This window comes from Scomber scombrus, chromosome 2 (genome assembly GCF_963691925.1).
Source record: "Scomber scombrus chromosome 2, fScoSco1.1, whole genome shotgun sequence".
Taxonomy (NCBI): domain Eukaryota; kingdom Metazoa; phylum Chordata; class Actinopteri; order Scombriformes; family Scombridae; genus Scomber; species Scomber scombrus.
Genome location: NC_084971.1, coordinates 25,495,166 through 25,519,720, shown reverse-complemented (window position 1 = coordinate 25,519,720; position 24,555 = coordinate 25,495,166). Strand labels below are relative to the sequence as shown.

General features: G+C 37.4%; 1 protein-coding gene across 1 annotated transcript; it reads left to right on the top strand.

Annotated features, from left to right (window-relative positions):
- The first annotated feature begins 11,983 nt into the window (after positions 1–11,983).
- Positions 11,984–24,464, top strand: frg1 (FSHD region gene 1). The gene is made up of 9 exons (XM_062430573.1): positions 11,984–12,168; positions 13,847–13,914; positions 14,990–15,112; positions 18,080–18,137; positions 18,531–18,645; positions 19,656–19,760; positions 19,958–20,049; positions 22,713–22,823; positions 24,317–24,464. The coding sequence occupies exons 1-9, from the start codon at positions 12,110–12,112 to the stop codon at positions 24,351–24,353; spliced, it is 768 nt and encodes a 255-aa protein (XP_062286557.1). The 5' UTR covers positions 11,984–12,109; the 3' UTR covers positions 24,354–24,464.
- Positions 24,465–24,555: the final 91 nt, after the last annotated feature.

Sequence of the window (24,555 nt, the reverse complement as noted above, 5' to 3'; positions counted from 1 at the left end):
CATTGCTCTTCACATTTGTGCATTTCAGCTACTGTACCATGACTGCTTCTTCTGTCTGTATCATTTATGCAGTTTGTGCCACTAGTGTCAGCATACACGTGCCAAACGATGCAATGCTCTGAGACCCTGAATGTATCAAGACAGATGGGTACAGCGTGACCACTTAGCCTTACTGCCAGTTTTTACCAGTGGCCACTCACGGTATCGAACAAAAAACCCAATGGCCCATAAAGCATTTTCCCCACAGACAAACATAAAATACACCTTGTACTGGAAAAAATAAGCAGATATTTGCAAACATTTGCAAACCAACTTTATAAGATGCCCCCATATAGCCAAAACATCACCCAATGTTGTTGGTGTGCTTCTCTGTGTTTGAGATAACTTCTGATGTGATATAAATAACATTGACTTGACTTGATGTAGGTTTAAATGAGAGTCAAAACCTAATTTCTTTGCTATTTTAACCTGTCACTTCTCAGAAAATTGATCAGTCCTCATATAGACTTGCTGCCATTGTTTCATGTAACAGTAATGCATGTTCATGCATCTCCACTCTGTATTACCAACAGTTGCATCACATGTGAACCTCGGTTAATTTGATCAAGAATGTCATGTGGACTTAAAATGGACATAGCAGGAAGTGAGGGGGTGTGTGTTTAAACAGTTCTGCTAAGTTTGTAGTGTTTTTTTGTTTCTCTGTATTGTAATGAATGATGATATTTCACAAACTCACAACACCATGAAGTATAGATTTTTTAAGAGATGATATTTATTCATGTCAAAGGCAAAATCATTTAAAGCCTAAGCAAGCTGTAATAAACTAAAGCAGGTCTGATATCCTCATGCATCATTAACTTCTGGTTACATCTACTGTGGATACAGTGTGTACTTTAACTGTTAGTTTCAAGCTTTAAACAGTCAAAATGTGTTTAAATGTAGCACAGGATCCCCAAGGAAACCCGCCTTTCCTCCAGCAAGTGTGTAAAAAAAAAACATGTATCTTGGGGAGCAACTGTTTAAAGTTTACGTTATCATTAGAATTTGTATTTTCTTCAGTACATTCATGTAAATTTGGTTTCAGATGTATTAAAAACTGGTAGGGTGTCACCAAGGGGTACAGGAATACAGAATACTTTGCTTCACTCACTCAATTTTCTCGACGCCTCCAATGCAAATGAGTGTATTTGATCTAGTAGCTGTTGTTTAGAAGACACTGTAGAGGCAAAGAGATTGGCTACTGAGGCTGATAATTAAAAAAGGGAGCATCTTGCTTCTGCTTTCTACATTTATAAGCAACAGAACAATTTTTTTTCCTTGTAAGAAATTATCTGAGCTGGCAGACAGACAGATGAGTAATGTCTGGTAGTTAAAGTAACCATGCATTGGTTCAATGTATGTCAGAATAAGATGGCTGCTTTCTGCAAGCCTCTATTACAAGGCTTTACTAATCCAAACATGCAAATATGTGTCTAAAAAGCGCCTTTTGTGCATAATCCTAACACATTTTCTATGGGATTAAGATGGGCAACAAAAGCAAGACTGGTTGTCAATATCAGTAAGTGAGTCCTGTATTTAAACACACTCTAGCAGATTTGAATTTAGTGTGTGTGGTGTTGATATAAGCTTACAAACATGAGATGGAAAAATTCACCACATGGTCTTCTGAATGTTATCTTAACAATTCAAGTGTACCAAGTTTCTAATTAGAAAATTGCCTAGAACAAACAGTGATATTGTATTTTCACAATTATCTGAGGAACATTTGGGTCATTATCATAGTAAATCCCTCAACTACTGTCATGGAAAATGGTGGTTAATAAGTTCAAGAAGTCTGCAAGGAATTCTGCATTGATTTTCCACTTGAACTGTGTCAGCGTAGCTGATTATTTTGGAAAGGCAGTATGTCTGATTGCAGAGAACAAGACATTGCCCACTCTCATCAATATTCCAGTCCTCTTTAACGGACATGCAGGAGCCTTGATTTAACCAATGAGTTCAACAGGCATCATTCATGATGATTAAAGTGAAAGTCTGTGAGGTAAAGCAGGGCTTGGGAGAACATTTCATGCAGTTCAAGTGGTTTAGCTAATGTGTTAAAACACACAAGTAACATTGGATGCAACCAGCAACCAAACCTACTGGTTTTGCCATTATTTTTGACAGATTGTGAGTAAACCAAAAAAAACAAAAAAACACCTCCACAACACCAAACACAAGTAGCACCAAATGCTCTTAATTCAGGATATGCTGTATTTTCTCGATCAGCTGTAGTGGTCACAAAAAGAATGAATGTGGCACTAAAAAGACTAACTTTTAAAGATACTGTCTTGATTTTACTAATTAGGACGACTGAAACTTCATATTATTTTCAAATAAACTTTGAAATACATTTTTGCACAGAAGGAGGGTTGCGGCTTTTGTCCCCCATATCTTACATTGTAAGTCCATTATGAGGGGATCTCTTATGTACTGTATGAACAGGAAGAATGATTACAACAAGAAAAATATACAATTATGTTCATTTGGGCAATCTTGTCTCAAATATATTCTATTTCATTTGCAACATCGTCAATATCTAGTCTCAATGCAATGTGACATTAATGTGACATTAATTTACAGCAGAGAAAAACTAAGGTTCTTGTGAGGTGGTGAGTGTCTGTGCAAAGTTCTTCAACACTGGAGATTTACATCCGGTGTCATATATCATATCGGTTTCAATATTTTATCGTAACCACAATCTTTACCTAACCTCAAACAAATGGTTTCACTGCCTGGGCATAAACATGAACATGAATATGAACTTATGAGTAATATTACAATGTGACATGACACACTTTTGATTTTGTGGCTATTTGGTGGCATGTATAGTAGACTAATATATCGTCAGCACTATGTAAGGTATTTATGTGAATGTTTTCTAAGAAGCAATCCTACTATTCCGTAAATGACATTTAGTTGTTAATGTCATGCTTATTGGCAGTTTTGTTTTTAATGTGAAGCACTTTGTAACTAGTTTTAAAAAGTGCCATTAAAATATAGCTTTGCTTACTTACTTTTTTGATAACCATAAATACATACATTATGTTGTAGTTGTATACTGAATACTGTAAAATAAAAAAAATTAAAAGTTGGCTATGAATATATCTGCAGAAATATGTTGCCTGTATGTCATAATTAATCTTTAACAATGCATGAAAACATTAAGCTAAAAAAACATAACATATTTTACCCAGTGCATCTTATTCTTCCTAATACATATTGCAAATATATAAACAGAAGGCTTCATCATGTGTATTGGCAAGGGACAGCAGTTGAAAATTAACCTCTTGGCTAACATGTGGCACATTTACAGTTCAGTGATGTTGATTAATGTGCATTGCCCTTGTAAAAATAAATAAAGCCAAAAATGTGCTATAAGAATATCACATTTCAAACCATTTCCAGTGTCATTGACAAGTTTATTTGACAACACTGACATTTTCAAAGAGAAATACGAGCCAACAGCATGCCACCCCTGTTTGTGTGTGTTCAAATCTGTGTGTGTGTGTGTGTGTGTGTGTGTGTGTGTGTGTGTGTGTGTGTGTGTGTGTGTGTGTGTGTGTGTGTGTGTGTGTGTGTGTGTGTGTGTGTGTGTGTGTGTGTGTGTGTGTGTTTGTGTGTGTGTGTGTGTACACGTGTGAATTTATGTGATTCATTTAGATTTGTTAAAGCAATCTTTTTTTTTTTTCTCAGAGAGCAGGATAGGTTGTAGGGAGGTTGGGTGTGTATATGTGTGCATTGGAAAGCAAAGCGTCGACACCACCACGGTACGAACAGACCCACTGCAATATGTTAGGGAGAATACCTTGCAGAGAGCACAGCAGACAACAGTTCATTATTGCATGATTACCATATGCTTGTGAGACTGTGGGTTCAAACCTGGTTCAGATCCAGCTGGTGATTCATGTCCCATTTCACTCCATCTTTTCACTCCGGTGTGTGCTGTATACAGTTCAGTACAGTACACTACAGTACAGCCTATTTAATTAAAGAGAAACAGTATTATAATCCAAATTATTCAGGATGAATGATGTTGAAAAATATACTTTCTCTCCACTGGTAATTTTTGGACCATATTGAAAGCTGTGATGGACTCCTGCCAGTTTCTAACAGGTGATGTCAAATCGAGTAACTCCTCTCTGTTAGAAAGACGAGAGGAAAACAAGGGGCCATATGTGCTCATGGATGTTCAAAAGAAAATGAAACACAGGCTTACAAATCTTACTTTGTACAGATGTATATGGGTGTGCGTGATGTGTGTGCACCCTAAGTATTTGCTAACAGGCAGTGATTCACCGATAAAAGCCTACCGAGATGTGCAGGCACTAAAAGATTAACAGCGTGTCAGTGTCATATGATTCAAATTTCTCTGCATTATAAATGTAAGGATGAGTTTAAAAATACACAGGATTGTGAATTATTCAGCCAGTGCTTCGTAGCTTCGTAGTCTGAGAGGCTTTTTGACTTGATGCCACACAGTCACTGCGAGTAACAACAAAAAATAACGCAATATAACAGAAGCCCATCAGACATTTGATATTGGAGGTGAAATGTTTGACGTGTAACAGCATTGATGTTATAATCCACTACTACATAAACCCACAGCACGATCGAATTCAAAGCAGAAAGGGACATAATTAGTTTATTAATAATAATTAGGGGACAGAATATACCACCCATGGAGTGAGTGAGTAAGTATGGCGGTTCATTTGCTACCATGCTACTCACTCTTGTGCATCTTTGCTGTCAGTTTCACTACTCAAAATGGCAGCAAGTCTCTTAAAATGTGCTAATAAAGAAAAACATACTCTCCTGTACACCATTTCAGATGAATTAATACTATTTCAAGTTATTCTTTTGGATTGGATCCACCTCTCGTTAACAGAAAAACTCAGACTATCTCCCAAGTTCATCTAAATTGTACATCTATGCATGACTCAAGAATATCTAATCTTGATTCATTATAGGATGCTACCGAAAATTCATAAATTCACATTGGGAAAGTGCGATCAGTGGAGAGCATGTCATGCTGGGCTTTTGGTGGCTTGTGTTTGATGCACAGAGCTGTGTGTGTATACTGCCACCCAGTGATGATGCGACAAACTACAAGATGAGTCATTCATGCAGACTGACTGCCTTCCTGCCCTGCTGCAGAGGGACCCGGGTTGGGTAATAAATTAGTCTCTTTTAACATTCACAACTGAAGGAAGGCAATCTCAAGGTCTGTGAAGATGGGGTTGAAAGGACTGTGTAGACGGTGAGCATTGAGTGAAAAGACAGGAGGGAGGGATGGGGGGAGTGACAGAAGGAGTGAAGCAGGGATTTGGGGTGCTGTGAAGCGAGAACGAGACTGCGTGAGCCAACAGAGCAGAGCCACAGACAGCAAGCATTAACTACTTGCTTGTCATCATTTTCAACTTGGAAAAATACATGCCTGCAACAATGCCAGTGTTATTTCTAGTCATAAAGAAAAATGTTACCAAAAAAAAAAAGTGTATTTTCAGTGGGGAAATTAATGGCTTCAGAAAGTGTATAATTAGATAGATGGTGTAATATTTTTAAATTGACTGAACAAAGTCATCAAGGGCAGCTCGCTGTAAAAGCCTGTAACATCTTTTATTTCCTCTCTAACCTTGATGAGTAACATATGCTTAAAAGAGGTCACTGTTAGCATTATAATTTATGTTTCTTCTTTTAAGATACAATGTCTCATCCACAGACAGCATATTTATTATTTTAACACACTCAGATCACACTGTGCATTGTTAATCATTCAGCACAATATGTCAAGTACAGTTAAATCAAGGATATTTAAATGGATTCATGAAGTCAGAATAAATTGAGCTGTGTTGCCCTACACTCAAAAATGTGTTTTCTCCTCGCTCCTATACAGTTGGATGTTTGAGCTTCACTGTGCAGACTGATGTACTGTATGAGCAGAGTTTGACACTAGATGGTTTTTGCTTTTTAAAATTAATCTGCTGAAAGTGTAAAGTTTCTCTGTGCTCACTGAAAATCTGACTTTTAGGGGCAGAACTATGAGCTTCATTTGTGACATCAGAACTAGTCTGGAGGTCAATCCTGGTCCAATATATTTGACTTACGCAAACGCTGAGAATGGACTTTACAGTGAAAGAGGAGACATCTTGTGTCCAGCAGTTAAGCTGATTATAGAATTTTTAATGAGGGAGTAGCAGTAGGTGCCATTTTAAGGATTTTAAATTGGTAATTACATTCATACTCAGCATTGTTCCACACATAGTAATAAATCTTAATACATGTCTGGAAGTGATCTTTAAAGCTAAATTAGTCACATGAATTAGCAGCTAAAGTTGTGGGGAAATGGGCTTCTGCAGTAGAAAAAAGAGAGATGTTGAACTGAGATTTTGCTGAAAGGAAATGTCACAGGTGTTTATCCATTTGCCGAAGGCCTCTCTTCCATAACCTGCAGTGAAATTGCCAAAAGACCCCTAAATGACTGTAGACTGTAGTCAATTTCCAGACCCAGAGCTCCATGAAGTCAAGTAATATGGCAGTCCAGTCCCCCATGAAAAGTATTGCAGCAGGCACTCTATTCATCTGAGGATAGCTTTCCTTCCACCTCTCCAATTAATCTTTTTAATTGTGTGTCTTTTGCTAATAAATGTTTTGTCGCCCTTCATTTAATAATACAAGAATGAATGTGCATGTTAGACACTTTTTCAAAGGGACCTTCACTTTTCACTATGTGTTCAATCACAACCTGAGATACAATATTCCATCACATAATTACCATGTGACAGGTAATTTTAGTGACATGAAGCTTTAATACAATGCAGAAACCTTTGTTAAATTTATATATTTAAAAAAAACTGGATCAATGATTATAAATCCTATTTAAGAACTGTCATTAATTAAGCTTTTACATAGACCTTTATGTGCTGTTGTGATTTATTCCACATTTGACCTAAATACTGTCATCCATTTAAGTTGAATTAATGAAAATGACTGCACATTACATACACTGAATGGCTTAAATAGGCCACATGTTTAAATTCTGCACCTGTCCAACCTCCCACTCTCCTCTCCAGTGTCACTCTCAGGAAATTACATCATTACCCCATTTTTAACTAAGCAGCCCCGAGACACTGAGCTACTTGATCTATCTTCATCCGTCTCGCTCTCTCACATGTCGTCTACATCATAAACTGCGGCAGTTTGTACAAACACACATCATGAAAGTGGAGGAAACACGTTTTGAAGGAACGGTGACATTGACAAAGTGAGAGTGCGGCCATAGTGCAATGTAACAGCACGCCGCCACTCATAAAAACACCTGCTCCACACTGTCAGCAACTTAACCTTCTATCACCTAAATCCCCACCGGAGGATTACTTGTGACAGACGTGGGACAGGAAGGGGGTCAGGGTGGCGGGGGAGACAGGGGTTGAGGTGGAGGGTGGGGTGACAGAAGCAACTTAATGTGTGAAAGTTTTTTTAGAGAAGGATGGAAATAAAAGAGCTGAAAAAGGCACATAAGGGAAAGATCAGAGACATGTAAGTTTGTGAGGAAAGTAATTAGAAAAGGTGCGAAGAGGAGAACTGAGAGACTTCATTAGTTGCAATGTTACAACATACATGAGCCATTTAACATTGTGTCTTAGTGTGATGCCAATTAATGTCACTTACTGTGTATTTTTGTGTGAATATAAGCTACCTGACACCAATATGTTACCTTAATTAATACTTTTTTGTATGATTTGCATGTAATTACAAGACTAAAGCTTGTAGGCAGCAGCGCATCAGGAGGTACAATCCACTAATCGCAGAGTTAATGGCGTATGTGACAAAGTGTGTCTGAGCAAGACACTGAACCCCAAGTTGCTTGTGAAGGTCATGTCAGCACCTTGAATGTTGTCAGAGTGTGTGTGCGTGCGTGTGTGTGCGTGTGTGTGTGCGTGTGTGTGTGTGTGTGTGTGTGTGTGTGTGTGTGTGTGTGTGTGTGTGTGTGTGTGTGTGCGTGCGTGTGTGTGCGTGTGTGTGTGCGTGTGTGTGTGTGTGTGTGTGTGTGTGTGTGTGTGTGTGTGTGTGTGTGTGTGTGTGTTAATGGGTGAATGAAAGGCAAACACTGCAAAGCATTTCCTCCATTAAGGTATAAACTCTGTGGCTGTGGCTCTGTGAAGCTGCACTTACACAGCTGTGTTTTTAGCAAAAATCCTACCATCAGCATGCTAACATGCTCTCAATGAAAATGTTAAATGAAGTTTAGTAGGAAATGTTTGTCATCATTCATTCCGCACTAAATACAAAGTGCAGCTGAGACTGATGTGATATTCATTAGTTTTGCAGATATTTGGTCGTACATCAAAGAACTGGACACATTTTTTTTGCCTGACAGTGGTGCTAAATGAGAAGTCAGGGTATCACTGAAGTCTGGGAACCAGGAAAATCTGTACCAAATTTAGTTGTGTTCCTTATAGCAGATGATGAGATACATTTCACTGGAGGGTTGAAACCTGAAAAGTCATGGGATCACCTAACTCTTGATAAATTGGAAAATCTGCCTGGCTAATATATATCTGCTGATATGATCTTATTTCAGATGTATCAGAATTAGCCACTTACACCGATTAGTAACAAGAATATTACAATTCATAAAAAGTATCTACTAATATATATATATATATATATATATATATATATATATACACGGTCACCCATACAGTTGGAATAAAGTATTTTTTTACCTCTTTCCATGAAATGATTGTGAAAATGTGATTTATTCTTGATAGATAAATTCTCAAAATTGTATTGATCAATCTCATTGCACCTGGTCAAAGGTGATTACTGATGTGTACAAATAGAAAATAAAAAGAGGAATGTGTCTGAAAACAAAATTATTCCAACTTTATGGGCGACTGTGTATATATATATATATCCATATTCACATATTGTGACCTCCAGAAAGCCCTGAAAAGCAATTTTTTATTGCAAAATGCCCTGCTCAGTAAATATGTTAGTCAGTTGTTGGATTGTCGGATTTTAATTAGTATTGTCATACATATCTGCCTAAAGAGTCCACTATCTGTCTGGCAAAAATTAGTACTCTTCCTGTGGAAGCATTAAATATCTGTGCTAAAATTTTATGACAAGTCATAAATCCATTTGGTTGTTTAACTTATGGGATTTAATATTGAGAAAGACCCTGGTGAGGTTTTCAGTGACATTTAATCTGAGGATGCCTCTGATTTCATTGTAAAGTTAAACAAAGCAAACTGGAGGACTACTGCACACTCAAGAAGGCATAGCTGACATGTTTGTGCAGTTTTTCCCCTGTCCTTGTATTGGACAATTGGAGAAATCAATCCAACCAAATTCATTAGGACTCATACTGTATAAGCACAGTCCATTATCCTCTGGGGACCATGAATGGGGACTCACTGGGGACAAAATGTCATTGCAATCCATTTAATATGTGTCCAATTATTTCCCTCTGGATAAAATGGTGGATTTACAGACATGGCTAATCTTGTGGATATAAATAAGCTAATTCGAATAGAAGATCAAACTGCACTTTTTTGAGATTCTGATTTTGGGACCAAAACAAACACGATTTCACCCTAAATAAGGAGTTAATTCCTTGTCAGCTGTGTTGTGGGTTTTGTAAAGTATATATAAAGGATGATAAATGTGCTTTTTCACAGTTGAAAGGCAGCTAATGGAGCAGGCTGACTTGTTAGACAAAAGGCACTTTAACGAACACGTGAAAGACACAAAGGACATCGGAGTGTTCCTGAATTAACTCATCCTTCACCAGATGACAGATCTAACATTTACACTGTCAGATGTGTCATTCTGTTAGATTATTTGCATAAGTTTGTCATCCTAAACATTGTGGGGAGCATCTCCAGTCACTCCATCAAAGCTCAGCTTTGTGATAACAAAGTGAATATTGTGATGTACTTGTGAAGTAATGAATATACACATGACAGGAGCTGTATGTGATGCTGTTTTTCATTACTTAAAAGAACATTTTCAAAGATGTCATTTTGGTTGGACTTTGTTTAAGGATGTCATTTTCATTGGTGCTTTAATTTTGGATTTCTAAACAATAAGGTATTTGAATATCGGCTTTGGTGCTACATCTGTTTTGACGCATTGGAGCATTAAGATGTCATCTTGTTGTATTAAAAGTCTGAAATATTGGCTGCATGTCATTTTTGTTGTGATTTTTACACTGAGAGCCTGAAGTAGCATGCACAGTGCGTTACCAATTTGCTTGTCCTCGCTTGGCGCTGTCTCCCTTCAGCTCTTTTTAGGTTCTTATGGGCTTAACCACTCAGCTTTTTCAGTACAAGTTATGACTGTTTAATCCTGTCAACAACAGGGATTGCTGTCAGAGTATCACTGAATTTGACAAATGACAGAGTGAGTACGACTGGGATTCACTTCAGGGTAAAATGTTGATTCATGACTTCAGAAACCTGCCTGGCTAACTTCCTTAAAGCTTACATGATTTATTATTCTCACCAGATTAATCTTTCACTCTCTGAATCAAACTTTTCCTCAAGCACAGCAACATCTCTCTCTCTCTCTCTCTCTCTCTCTCTCTCTCTCTCTCTCTCTCTCTCTCTCTCTCTCTCTCTCTCTCTCTCTCTCTCTCTCTCTCTCTCTCTCTCTCTCTCTCTCTCTCTCTCTCAGATATTCTGTAATTTCTTTTACTACATGATAGAGTTCTTACCACTTTGGTTTTCCTGCAGTGGGTAGATAACATTTACCTCTGTCTAATTTGTTTTGCTTCTTGACAGTGTCCACAAATGATTTATTACCTCCTGTCAGAGGCTCCTGATTGGGCCATTCCTGTTAAATGAGGTGACATTAGCATAAACAGAGTATGCCACCCTTGAGGTTGCCCTCCACCTGCCTACCTTACTAGCTGATTGGTGTGACTATTTTTGCCTTTGAGGGAAGAGGTCTTCAGGGTTTGACCCAAAAAACATTTAACGTGTGTGTGTGTGTTTGTGTGTGTGTGTGTGTGTGTGTGTGTGTGTGTGTGTGTATGTGTGTGTGTGTGTGTGTGTGTGTGTGTGTGTGTGTGTGTGTGTGTGTGTGTGTGTGTGTGTGTGTGTGTGTGTGTGTTGGGGGGCTAGCAAGAAGTGAAAATTGCTGCTCCTTTAGACCTTGACCATGGTCCTATTTTATAGGAAAAAATGACCAAATGTCAATGATTGATGATCTGCCATAATTAAATCTGAAATATGACACAAGTATCAGTACATGATGTTCAATCATGTATGAATGATTATCCTCTTGCAGTTCATTTGACTGGATATTAGTCTGACATTGTTGTTATTGTTGTTTCTCCATATAGACAGTTAATGAGGAGGATAAAATATTAGACCTTACAATTAAAGACCATCTGGGTAATACTTTACTAGAAGTCCCCACAATTTATCATTTCTAAGCAAAAAGATACAGATACAGAAATTTTGAAGCTGATGTCAATGTTGATATTTCATTTTGAACTATCTGAAATCCATATATTGGCCATACGATTTTCTTATATACATAAATAAACTTTTTTTTTTTTTTTTTAATTTTTTTAATCAATTTCAACCACAAAATGTACTGGGCAGGACATTTTACACTTTAAAAATAAACTTGTCAACAAACTATAGAGTGGTGACACTATTTCAAAACATATTTTTGGCATTTACAGTATATTGTACTTCAATATCCTGTCATTTACAGGCTGATATACAATCTACATCTACCATTTGTAGGTGCCCACAGGAAGTGGTAATATCTGCTTTCCAAAATTGGCAGCAACACACACACACACACACACACACACACACACACACACACACACACACACACACACACACACACACACACACACACACACACACACACACACACACACACACACACACAGGATAATTGTTTTTTTTTGGCCATTACCTCTTCCTGGAAATTAAGTGTAGCGCTTGAAGAATTTTGGTCTGCTCCTGATTGTGCCTCTGCGGCCACCGTACTTGTTTGTAGTGGGAAGTAGCAGCTAAGTGATAACCGCCAGCTTAAAGAAATGGCTGAATATTCTCGTGTAAAATCATCCAAGCTGGTTTTGAAAGGTCTAAATAAAGGGTAAGTCTGACTCTTACGAAGTAGTACTAATCGCTGCCCGGTGGCGTATCATTCACTGTTTGCTGACGGGTTTCTGTAGCGTTAAAGTTTGATAAAGCTAGCTGAGGCTACAGATGTTAGCATTAAGTGAAATGTGTGCAACAACATAACGCGTCTATTTTTGAATTATCTATCCCTAAATATTTAAACTGTCAATACAGTGACCGATATTAATACAAGCCTCCCCGTACCATTGGCTATGTGGGATTATTAAACAGTACACCCTCCCTGTGTGTCCTTACTATGTTACTATAAGAACTTGTAGCATTCAAGTTATTTAAAATAAATTATAATAATAATCTGACCAAGTGTAAAAAAAAATCATTTCAAATGTCCATTACAAGATGACGGAGTCCATAAATTATGTCTTAGAAATGCTTTCTATGCTTGAACAAGAGAAAAAAGCAAACTATTCAGCTCATAATTATTTGAATTGGAAAAAAAATAAGCATACTTTTGCATTTCTAAAAACTAAAATCCAAAATAGTCACAGTCTCACAACGATTTAAAACACATTTATTAGAGCTGCATTGATTAGTCGATTAATAGACTAGTCAATCAACAGAGACTTTATCTGCAACCAGGGGCGATTCTAGGATCAGACCTTTAAGGGGCTCAGCTCCTAATGAGAATTTGACATACAATGCCCTGCAAATGTTTAAATCCCTCTGCTAAATTACTCATTTCACTAGATAACAGAAATTACAACAAGAAATATCAATACATAGTAGAGTGGTCTACTATAATGTATGATAATAATGGTTCAGAATAAACAATCACAGATTTCTACAGAGAGGACACTAAGATAGTTAATGAACCCTGAGGGAAACACAATATTAATGACAGAACTATCCAAAGTAGATTAAAGCTGTCAAAATAAAACAATTTGAACCTGTAGCATAATTGTTTGTCCCATCTCTAACAGACAGGCGCGCAAAATAATTAAAATTGTATAAAATAATTTTTCAATTTTTTTAAAAGGGTAAATCAACCAGGACCTCATGAAGTCCAAGAAACTGACATGGACTTCCAGGAAAACACAATCTCTGGAGCACATTATTGCATAATTACTAAAAACTCTATTATTGTGAAGTGGATAATATATTTTGAAATGTTCCTAGGCAACTGAGGAAGAAGATAGAAGTTAATAATAAGCCATTCAGACAGAGATACCTAAATTAGGCCTTATAATCTTTCTTTTCTATTTTCTATTAATGTGTTTGCAAATAAATATATACAATTAAACTAAAAGCATTTTTCTCTTGTTGTCATGGGGCATTTTGAATGCTCTGTTGACAAAAAGGAAAATCTAATTTTGTTTTTGAGTTCAAGTTGTAGCATCATAATATTCATTTATCATCTATCAAGCATCAACTGAATACTTTTTAGGACCATGCAGCTTATTATCTTGAACTTTCATTCATATTAAAAACTCAATGATAACTTAATGACTTGTTGTTGACTTTAAGAGGCTCACAGTTGCATTTTAAAGGAAAATCGATTTACTTTCCAGAAATAAAGTTTCTAGTCAGAGAGGTTAATATTTGGTTAAGTTTGCATGACCTATTTGTGCAGAAGCAAGCAAATTACAAATGAATGTTTATTGTTTTACATCATATTTATTCTGATGTTTTTACAGGAAAAAGAAAAAAAATAAAGATAAGAAGAGAAAGGCAACAGATGATGAAGAAAAAAATGATGTTGTTGGTATGTATATCTACTGTATCTCCACATTAGAAGCCAATTTAAGATATTTTAGATCATATTAGTTTATCCATTTGGCAGTATGTTCTATGCTGATAAAATATTGGGGACATATTAATCTTAGAGGTTTGGTAGGGCTGATTTCCCTCATTGTGATACCACTTTTTTCTGACCATAAACTGTTGAATTATATTTACATTTCACAATTGAAGAGATTTAATTGTTGATAGAGAATTTACAGTTCTATAGCTCAATTTGTCGAACAGCAGAAAATTAATTACCCAGTATTTTCATAATCAATGAATCACTTTCAGTCATTTTATGAGAAAAAATAGAGCTAAAATTATCTGGTTCCAGCTTCTTAATTATGAATTAAGTCATTTGATGCTGTGCAGCAGCAACATTGTATGTCCAAGGCAAATTTCCCTCTGAGACAATAAAGTGTTATCTCCATATTTTCTGTTTTCTTTAGTCTTCAGTGAAAGTCAAGTGAATGTCTTTGGGTTGTGATCTGTTGGATGAAACAAGATATTTTAGGTTGCATCTTAGGCTTGGTAATTGACATTTTCACTGTTTTCTGACATTTTGGCCAAATGACCGACCGATTAATTGAGAAATACAGATTTATTTAGAAAGAAAATAATTGTTTGTTGTAGTCCTAGGCAATTCATATTTTAAAATGAATCATAGTTACAGAAATGAGCCTGGGTTAATGCTAGTTTATCAAACATTTCTGATATAAACAAACCTTTCACACCTTTAAAAAACATTAATAACTGAGATCTAGTTGTTGGCCAGGCTTAGTTGTGTATTAAAATGCCAGTTGATGAATTTCCATACAAGATCAAGATCCACTTTTGTATATTTTATTTATATAAAAACTGGAGTTTCCTTTTTAGATGCAACTGAGTAAGTTAAAATAATAGCATCAGTAGTCCCAATATCATAGCGAATGTTTTTTATTTACAGTTTACTCCAAACAGTGTCCCCAGACAGAAGCTCTACCTTTTTAATATTGCTGGATAAAAAGCAAACAGTATTGCTCCACCTTTGTCTTGAATTATTTGCTCCTTACCAGGTGGTTGGTGGTCTGTCAGCGGCTTTGGGGAAATCAGTGGAACAGTTGCCATAGAGATGCAGAACAACTCGTACATCCATGCCCTGGATACTGGTCTCTTCACAGTTGGTGCACCACACAAAGGTGAGTATATATACTAAAGTCAGCTCAGGTCAAGCCAAGGCAATTTTATTTATATTGCACCAAATCACAACAGAAGTTATCTGAGGGCAGAGCAGGTCTAGACTGAGCTCTTTAATTTATAGAGACCCAACATTCCCCCATGATGTAGTCGTAGTGATTTAAGAGCTCCACCGACAGCACAGAGGAAGAAACAACAAATATACACTCACAGGTGGCTTTATTAGGTACACCTGTTCAACAGCTCACTAATAAAAATATTTAATCAAGTGGCAGCTACTCATTTAGACATGTAGAAATGGTCATGACGATCTGCTGAAGTTCAATTAAACATCAGGTTTGAGAAGAAAGGTTTGTTGGTGTGAAATGGGCTGGTCTGAGTATTTAAGAAACTGCTGATCTACTGGGATTTTCACACACAATCATCTCAGAGGGTTTACAGAGGATGGTCCTAAAAATAGAAAATATCCAGTGTGCTGCAGTTCTCTGGAGAAAAAATGCCTTGTTGGTAGCAGAGGTTAGAGAAGAATGACCAGACTGGTTCAAGCTGATAGAAAGGTAACAGTAATTCAATTAACTACTCGTTAAAACTGACGTATGCAGAAGAATATCTCTGAACGCACAACATGTTGACCCTTGAAACAGATGGGCTACAGTAGCAGAAGACCACACCACCAGGTGCCTTTCTTGTCAGCTAAGAACAGGAAACGGAGGCTACAGTTCACACAGGCTCACCCAAATTGGACAATAAAAGATTTGAAAAACATCGCCTGGTCTCAAGATTAAGATGGTGGACTCAGAATTTGGTGTAAACAACATGAAAGCTGGTGGTGGTGGTGGTGTAATGGTGTGGGGGATACTTTCTTGGCACACTTTGGGTCCCTTTAGTACCAAGTGAGCATTGTTTTAACGTCACAGCCTAGCTGAGTATTGTTGCTGACCATGTCCATCCCTTTATGACCACAGTGTGCGCATCTTCTGATGGCTACTTCCAGAAGAATAAGCTGCCTTGTTACAAAGCTCAAATCATCTCAACCTTGTTTCTTGAACATGACAATGAGTTCACTGTACTCAAATGGCCTCCATAGTCACCAGATTTCAATCCAGTAGAGCACCTTTGGGATTTGGTGAAAAGGGGAGATTTGCATCATTGATGTACAGCCGACAAATCTGCAGCAGCTGCGTGATGCTATCGTGTTAATATGGACCCAAATCTCAGGAACGTTTCCAGCAGCTTGTTGAATCTATGCCATGAAGAATTAAAGCAATTTGAAGACAAAGGGTGCCCAGTACTACAGTAACAAGGTGTATCTAATAAAGTGGGCATTGGCCGGTGAATGCATAATCATAGTTACAGAAATGGGCCTTGTTAATGCTAGTTCGAGTGTGTATATGTAGCACAGAGGGAGTGAGTCTTACTCTTTGCCTCAGAGAAACTACAGAGCAGGATTATAATTCAAAAATAAATTCATGTAAGATGTAAGCTGTTTTGTATGTCATTTTCCCCTTCTCTTCATTTCAAATTGAGATTCTCATTTTACAACAGTTCACTTATCCCACAGTTCTACACACTTTAAAATACAATTTTGACGTTGCATTTACTCTTGGCTCCAGGCATTGCAGAGGGGGATGGGGAGGGGAGGGCAGGTTTGCCTTCAGCCTACAAAGCAGCGAGTATTTAAGTAGTAATCCAGACACCAGACTGAAAAAGGCTGAACAGGGGTTGAGCTGAGGGGAAAGATAGAGCTAATGGCGTGTTTCCACTCACTTGTGCCTCCGGGCAGTTCTAAGGGATAGGTGCTCGATGAAAAGAGTCTGCCCGAATAGACACACTTCTTGCGATGAATTCAGCCCACGTTTTGTAAGAAGCAGTGGAAAATGGCTGGGAGATTGAAACATCCCAATTCCCTTAGTGGGTCCTCATCCTCTGACTGCACATAAGCGCATTTCTAGGAGATGAAAGAGGACGTGAGCTTGCAGTATAGAAAGAGAGATTAGAGATTTTCTTCTCTTTACTGGATTTTCTGCACAGGCACCACACTGCGGATGATGCAGCCTTTTAGAAAGCTGCAAAAATGTTCACACTCACCTTCAGGGCGGTGTAAATATGCTGATGTTGTCATAGCCGACTCGGAGGGTTACGCTCTGACATATTCTAAATACAATCAGCCTTTTGAAATAACACCTAACGTCACTTTTTCCTCGTTTCATTAATGCTCTCCTCGTTAGCGTCTAGTAAGTTCTGCTCTTCCTTGACCAGATGTCTGCATGACGCACTACAAATTGCACAAAGCTTTGATTTATTGTAAAGGTCATGAAGTGGCCCAGAAACTGGGAAGTCACAGTTATATGAAATCACGAGGAGCCCAGGAGACCCCGGTATGAATTAAAACATTTAAATGCAACACAACAGTTCTTTCCATATCTCATTCCAAATGTCTCAGTGCTGGTGAGCTGGACCCACATCAGCGCAGCACTGCGTAGCTAGAGGGTCTGCATTATTAATTAAAAGAATGCATAAGTAACACACGAGGCAGGACTCACAGATAAACTTGGCGCGAGAGAAAATTATGCTCATTTAAATAAAGACACATGATTGTTGCTGATTAAATACTAAACAATTCTTTCTGCAAAAAGCTTTTTACCGTCAAAACTGTTTCCAGAATTTGGTTATGGGTCAAAGATCTCGTATCATAGAATATTCTGTTGACCAGCTGCAAGATTTAGTTTTAATGAGCCTCATTTAAAAGCAATCGCAAATTAAAGAAGCAAAATAATACTGTATGAAGAATAATTTAAAGCCATTTGACAAGTCAATACAAGCAACATTAACATAATTTGAACTTTAATTGGAGCGTAATTTGTTCATAATTTGAACATTAACTTAATTTCAACCTTAATTTGAGCGTAATTTGTTCATGATTTGAACATTAACATAATTCAAACCTTTTTTAATACTGTGTGTTTCAGATGATGAAGGACCAGACCCTCCAGAGCAATTTACTGCCATCAAGCTCTCAGACTCACGGTGAGTATACGAAGACAAACTGCGCACTGTATCAACCTTCACATATCATCCTTCACAAACAGATTTAATAGCCCCCTTTGTATATTACATGAAGCGAATGTTTGTATTGTCTAGATGTACACAAGCAATTTACCTTTCCATTAGCAGTCCTTCCCTGAGGAAGAAATGCTGTATGTGAAGACTTCAGGTGCAGATCTCAGAGTCATATTGATATAACTGTATCAAACCTGGCCATTTAGTTAGTTAGTTAGTTTGTTAGTTCAGGTGATAGCACTGAATCCCAAATTTCTCATTGTTGGCTGTGCGTGAGGAACAAATGTAAGTCACAAACTGATGTTATCATGTAATTATAATGATAATTGATTGATTGATTCGATCATTTTGCTGTTGCAGAATCGCCTTGAAGTCCGGATATGGCAAGTACATCGGTATCACCTCGGAGGGTTTGGTGGTGGGGCGGTCTGATGCCATTGGCTCCAGGGAACAATGGGAACCCGTTTTTCAGGAAGTGAGTGGATCTTCTAAAGTTTCTCCTTGTAATATTGGTGCATTTTTATCTAGATTGAACTCTTCTGGCCAGCATAATAATTATGAGTTATGAGGACACTGTCTGCAAAAGTTACATTTTTTCCCATCTGACTAACCTTTATGTTCCTGGTGACCTGTGTTGTAGAGTTTTTAAATGTAAATCAGTCAGTATACTTCATCTGGTGTGTTTGCCGGATGGTCGAATAGCTTGGTCCCCACATCTCATTTCGGGGGTGGTGGTGGGTGGGGGGGGCCGTGTAGTGCCATTTTTGTAACTTTCTGACCATCAAACCCTCACACCTGATTGGTCAGCTTTGGAGAGGTTCGAAAGGAGCCAGGATTTGAGCTTCTCTCTCTGGCTGTCGTTTGTGACAAATAATATTTATAGATTTTCTTCTAATTACCTTCAGCCCCTCTGGCAATTGTTCACTGTTGCTCTGATTTAACCAACAAAATCCTCTGGTTTAAATTTGTTTTGAAAAAAAAATGTAAGTTTGTTAAATTGTTTAAAGAGTAGTGGTCCAAGACAGAAGCACAACACAACTAATGACACCACCAAAGCACTACAGTACAGCGAGGATTTTTTGTGTTATTCAAGTATATTTTAAAAAATGTATATTTGGCCGTACATTTTTTAAGTTTACAAATTACAATGGTGGCACATCATGAAAAAAAACACTCTTATTTACTGCTGTCCCCTGCCCTTCATGGTTTGCCTCATGGCTGATTGGAATTTAGCCCATGAAAGATAACATTTAGCTGTAGCCATGAACAACTCATTCATTATGCGGCATGCATCTACCTTATCACAGCAGCGCACTACTCGCCTTAATGCTTTGTTGAACCTATAAACAACCTGCCCGGCACAACCTTGAAACGCTTTTACATGAAATATCAGGCAACCTTTCATGCTTGTCACAACAACCAATCCCACTGCAATTCTATCTAATCTACTGCCTCCTCATCTGTTTTCTTTCTGTTCTGCTTCAGGGCAAAATGGCTCTCATGGCAGCAAATAGCTGTTTCATCTCCTACAGTGAGAGTGGGGACATCGAGGCCAAGAGCAAGACAGCAGGGGATGACGAGATGGTGAAGGTGATGTGTAAACTGTGATCTTCCACAAGGTTGCATGTTAATCCTTTTCATTTTAAGTATGCGATCTCTGTGGGGACCTGACTGTTGAGACGGAAGCGGGGGGGAAATGTTTGTGACCTCACTTCAGGGGGGTTCAAAGTATTGACGTTTAATCCAGAACTTCTCGCTTTGTTTTTTCCCTCCTGAATGACGAGCAGATCAGATCGTGTGCGGAACAAGAGGTCAAGCGTAAAGATGACATTGCGGATGAAGACCGGGGCAACGTGAAGTCCTGTGAGGTCAATTATGTGTAAGTGATTTCCATTTTGTACCGTATACTGCTGACTTAATGCATCAAAAACAAACGAAGGAAACCCTTGTTGGATTCTCTCTGCATATCATTTTCATATTAACTGTCTTTCATTCTTTGACAGACCGCTTCGAGCAGGTGGCTGCTGGTATAAGTTAGATTTCATGCATGTTAAAAAGGAAGCTTGCCATTTTGGGAAATCCACTGAAGACTTCTTATGAACATTTATACATTACAAACATTATAAACAATAATAAACATATGAATGCCTGGAGACTACTTCGATATCATCGCCTTTCTGTTTGTTACATATCTTAGCATAAAGACTGGAAAAGTGGAAACAGCTAAACTGGCTCTACCCAAAGGAACAAACACCTGTAAAGTGCTCCAATTAACAAGTTAAATCTTCTTTGTTTAATCCAAACAAAAAAATAGCAAGGGTAATGTTTTATGAGGGGTTGTGTCACTGTATCTTGGCTCTCAGTAGTTGCCAGGCAACAAGCAGACCCTCCAAGAAAATAAAATAGTGAATTGTTTTTGTACAGATTGAACCAATGAGATATAACGTGTTAATTAGTGAGCTTTAGAGATTTATTTTTTCAGTTGTTTGTTTTATGTTCTATTTTACCGTCGGGCCGACCTATGCTAGCATTTTCGCTCAACAGAAATGATGAAGAAGTGTCGCTCAACATTTTACTTTTAATGTTGCATACCTGGAGAATTTCATGTTATGGACACTAATATGGATACTGTCATGGATAGTATGGACTCTTCCATGTTTTGTTGCGCAATGTGATTGGGTAGTATTACTAATGTCGTCATAGAGATTGTAGTTTTCACTTATTGATATTTTGGTCTATATCTTTAAAAACCTCGTAATACTTTGTTAAAATATTCCTGGTCAGGATGATATAATGTAACTAAACAAGCCGGCTGGAGGATAGCACCTGGTTACCATGTTAGTTAGTACAGTATGTAAAACAGATATTGGTCCTCTCATCTATCTCATCAGAAAGAGAATAAGCATATTTCATAAAATGTCAAATTATTCCTTTAAACACAGAGAAAATGAAAGACTTCTGTACATTATGTTACAATCAAATACATATCCAATAATAAATACTGTCTTTGTATGACTCCTCCATATGTGTGGATAATGTGGAAAAAAATATTTATAGCAGTGGTTCCAAACCTGGGAGTCGGGCCCCCACGAGGTCCTACAAGGTTAAATTTAAGAGGATGCAAGAAGACGGATAACAGGACAGGAAAGCAGGGACAATTGATTTCTACCACACAAAATTGCACCATTTTTATTTACCGGGTAATTTAACCTTGTCAGTCTTCTGCAAATCTTCGTGGGCCATGGTTATTACCCGTTATGGTCACCAGTAGACTTTGCTTTGCTTTTAAGGGTCATATAAGCCTAAAAAAGTTTGTTTACTCTGATCTGCAATAACACATTCACATTATTGCCTCAAAAAATCCATTTAGTGATTTAGATGTTTTTTCATCAAAAAAAATGTGATTTAGTGTCAGTGTAGTACATATTGCATCTCTTGTTTCAGACTTGAAAGTAACTTTTTTAGTAGATTGTCTTTTTTATCACACTGTATCAATAACGATGATACATGTTTTTACGTGTAGTATACCTTGCATCCTTCTCTGAAATGAATGCTAAAGCATTTCATAATGATGGAGGTAAAAGCAATGTGTGTTGATGTTTGTAGACAGCGATATCCCTCCAATTATCCTTGCATCCCGTCAGTGTGTACTGACAAGATTTTTGACAGCAAAGTCACATCCCGGGGTGTTAGATCAGGCCTTTTAGCACCCGCCTCATCAATCTCATGTAGACGTAGTTGATTGCTGTTTGGATGGGATGGGAAAGCGGGCAACGCCACACTTATGCTTCCAACATTTTATACGGCCCGTCAGTGGCCTATTAAGTCCAAGGCAATATGTCTGAAGCCGTTTTTTTGCTTGGCGTACTTCAGCTTGTGTTCCCACTCTATTATTTGTTTTAGATGAATGCTGGGGAAATGGACTCATCATGTTGACACGTTGATAATGGCTGCCCTTGAGCTTGTGTCTTGATGTAGTGCTTAGCATCTCAAATGCCTTTCAGGTGGCAGTGTAGCTCGGGAATCATAAAACACGGCCTGAGCAAAGAGAAACCAAACATCAATAGTTTCTGATGAGATTCTTTGTTTGTGTATTGCGTTTTTGTGCTAGAAATGTTATACTGAAATAACAGATTATTTTAGGCTGAGGGAACATATGCATGAGAAGATGGGTTACATCCCCACAGCACTTGTACCTTGATGCATTTCTGGCAGAGCTTATTTAGATGCATGTATAAAATCCGTACCTAAAAAACCCAAAAAAGATGTTCTGCCTCAATTAGCAAATTCCACTTTTATCCCAAGTAAAACTTCTCAACTTGGCTGAGCTGTCACTGAAAACATTTAAATACTCTGTTATAGTTAATACATGGGCTCATTATCTGGATTTAATAAGGATTTAGCTCCTTAGACCCTCAGTGTCAGCTTTCAAAAGAGGATACGTTGTGAAAACAACTGTAATTTTGAAGGCCGGTCTGTTTATGTGTGTGTTTTCTTGCATATTTTGTAATAGTCTTAATAATGTTGTTGTATGAATTACAGGAAGAAGTTTCAGAGTTTCCAGGATCGGCGGCTCAGGGTTAATGAGGATGACCCGAACACACTAAAGAAAGCGAGAACGGATGGAAAGTTTCATGAAACTTTGCTTGACAGGTATGAAAACAGGCTCATATTCTGTATTTATAATCACACAACTCCAGCTGTTATTCTTACTGAAAAGAAAGATCTAAATGTTATAAAATAGAAACTTAAATGTTGTTGTACATATTAACTTAAATTTTAGCTCATTTGCCTTTGAAATCAAAAAGCTTTATATCACTGGGACTTCATCATAATGTATGGCCTCCAATATGCTTTCAAATGCATCAGCTTCTGTTAAGGCATTTCAGTAAGGTTGTCAAATGCACTCCGCTCACAAACTGGAAATTCAAGGCAAGTAAATGTTAAAGTAGTGTGTGGGATGTTTTCATTAACTTGCACAGTAAAATCTGATGTGAAGTTCACTAAAAGTTAAAGTTTTCATATACAGTAACAGAGAAATTAGTATATTTCTATCTTGACCTATCTAAAGGGTTGTATATAGACTTAACTTTGATCTAAAGGACAAACTGAACAATACATACTTCAAAATACTGTCCGAAAATATTACAGTTTGTTATGACGTGGCCTCGGGGGAACCCTGGCCCAACATGAAAAGGATAAGACTCCCATCTTCCCAGCTCCCAAAAACCACCTGCAACAAGGGATTTTATTTAAAACCTTTTGAGGGTTTGGGGCGGGCTAACAGCAAAATAACAAACAGGGAACTAAAGCTTAGCTTACCAACCCGAACAAAAAGAGCAAAAGGGTAGACTACTAACCTGACTCCTAGTTAACTCTTAATTTTAGAAAGAAAATATATTTAAAATGTCACAACTACAACTAAAAAGGTTCAAATAAAGTGTACAGCACTAGCCAAAAATCTGGACACACCTTCCCATAGTTGGATGTTGAATGACATTTGAATGCAAACACATTTTAAAATGATGTTTTTCTCTGCTACTGGAATATTTTTTTACTTCCTGAATTTCCATCTTACATTGATTTTATATACAAAAGAAAAGTGAGTGCTTTTTATATCCATATATTATATATATCAGCATTACTTGATGTTGCTGTGATGCCCATGCAGCTGGACATCTTCACCCTGCTAATAATAATAATAAGTATGATATGCAGGAATTTATGTGAACTACCTTTTACATCCAGTGTTGCATCTGTGTCAACAGAAGCAGTAAAAAGAGCTGCATATCCATTAATAATGACTGTCAAAGTTATTTAAAAAACAAGAAATATTTTGTTATCTTGTTATTTACATCAGTACAGTGTAATATAATAAAGTAATGCTCAAAATATGCCACTGTTCTTCTGTTTCTTAATGGTTGATTTTAAATTTATGATAATAAACTGTGTGGCGTAGACTTCCAAATGAATAAAACACATAAATGAAGGCAGCAGAAGACCAGAAGTATGAAACAAATTAGTAAATGGCCATTAAACATTAAAGACAAATCTTTGCAGAAAGGAAATAGGCTGAAAATAACCAATCAGCCAGTGAACTGAGGCAACACTGAGTCTAACATGTTGTCTATCTCTCTTCATTACAGGAGGAGCAAAATGAAAGCAGACAGGTACTGCAAGTGAAGATCCAACTTTGTACATCATCGCCATGTCTTTGTAAATGTTTTGCTTCTATAGATTTGACGTTTGATGTATTTTTTAGTTTGTTTTTATATTTTGAATAAACATTACATGGTCAAATCAGTTCAGTTGGTTTATTTTCATCTTTGTGGGGGCACACTGATAGAATTGTAAATAATTAACCATTGTTTCACTCTGCTGTTGA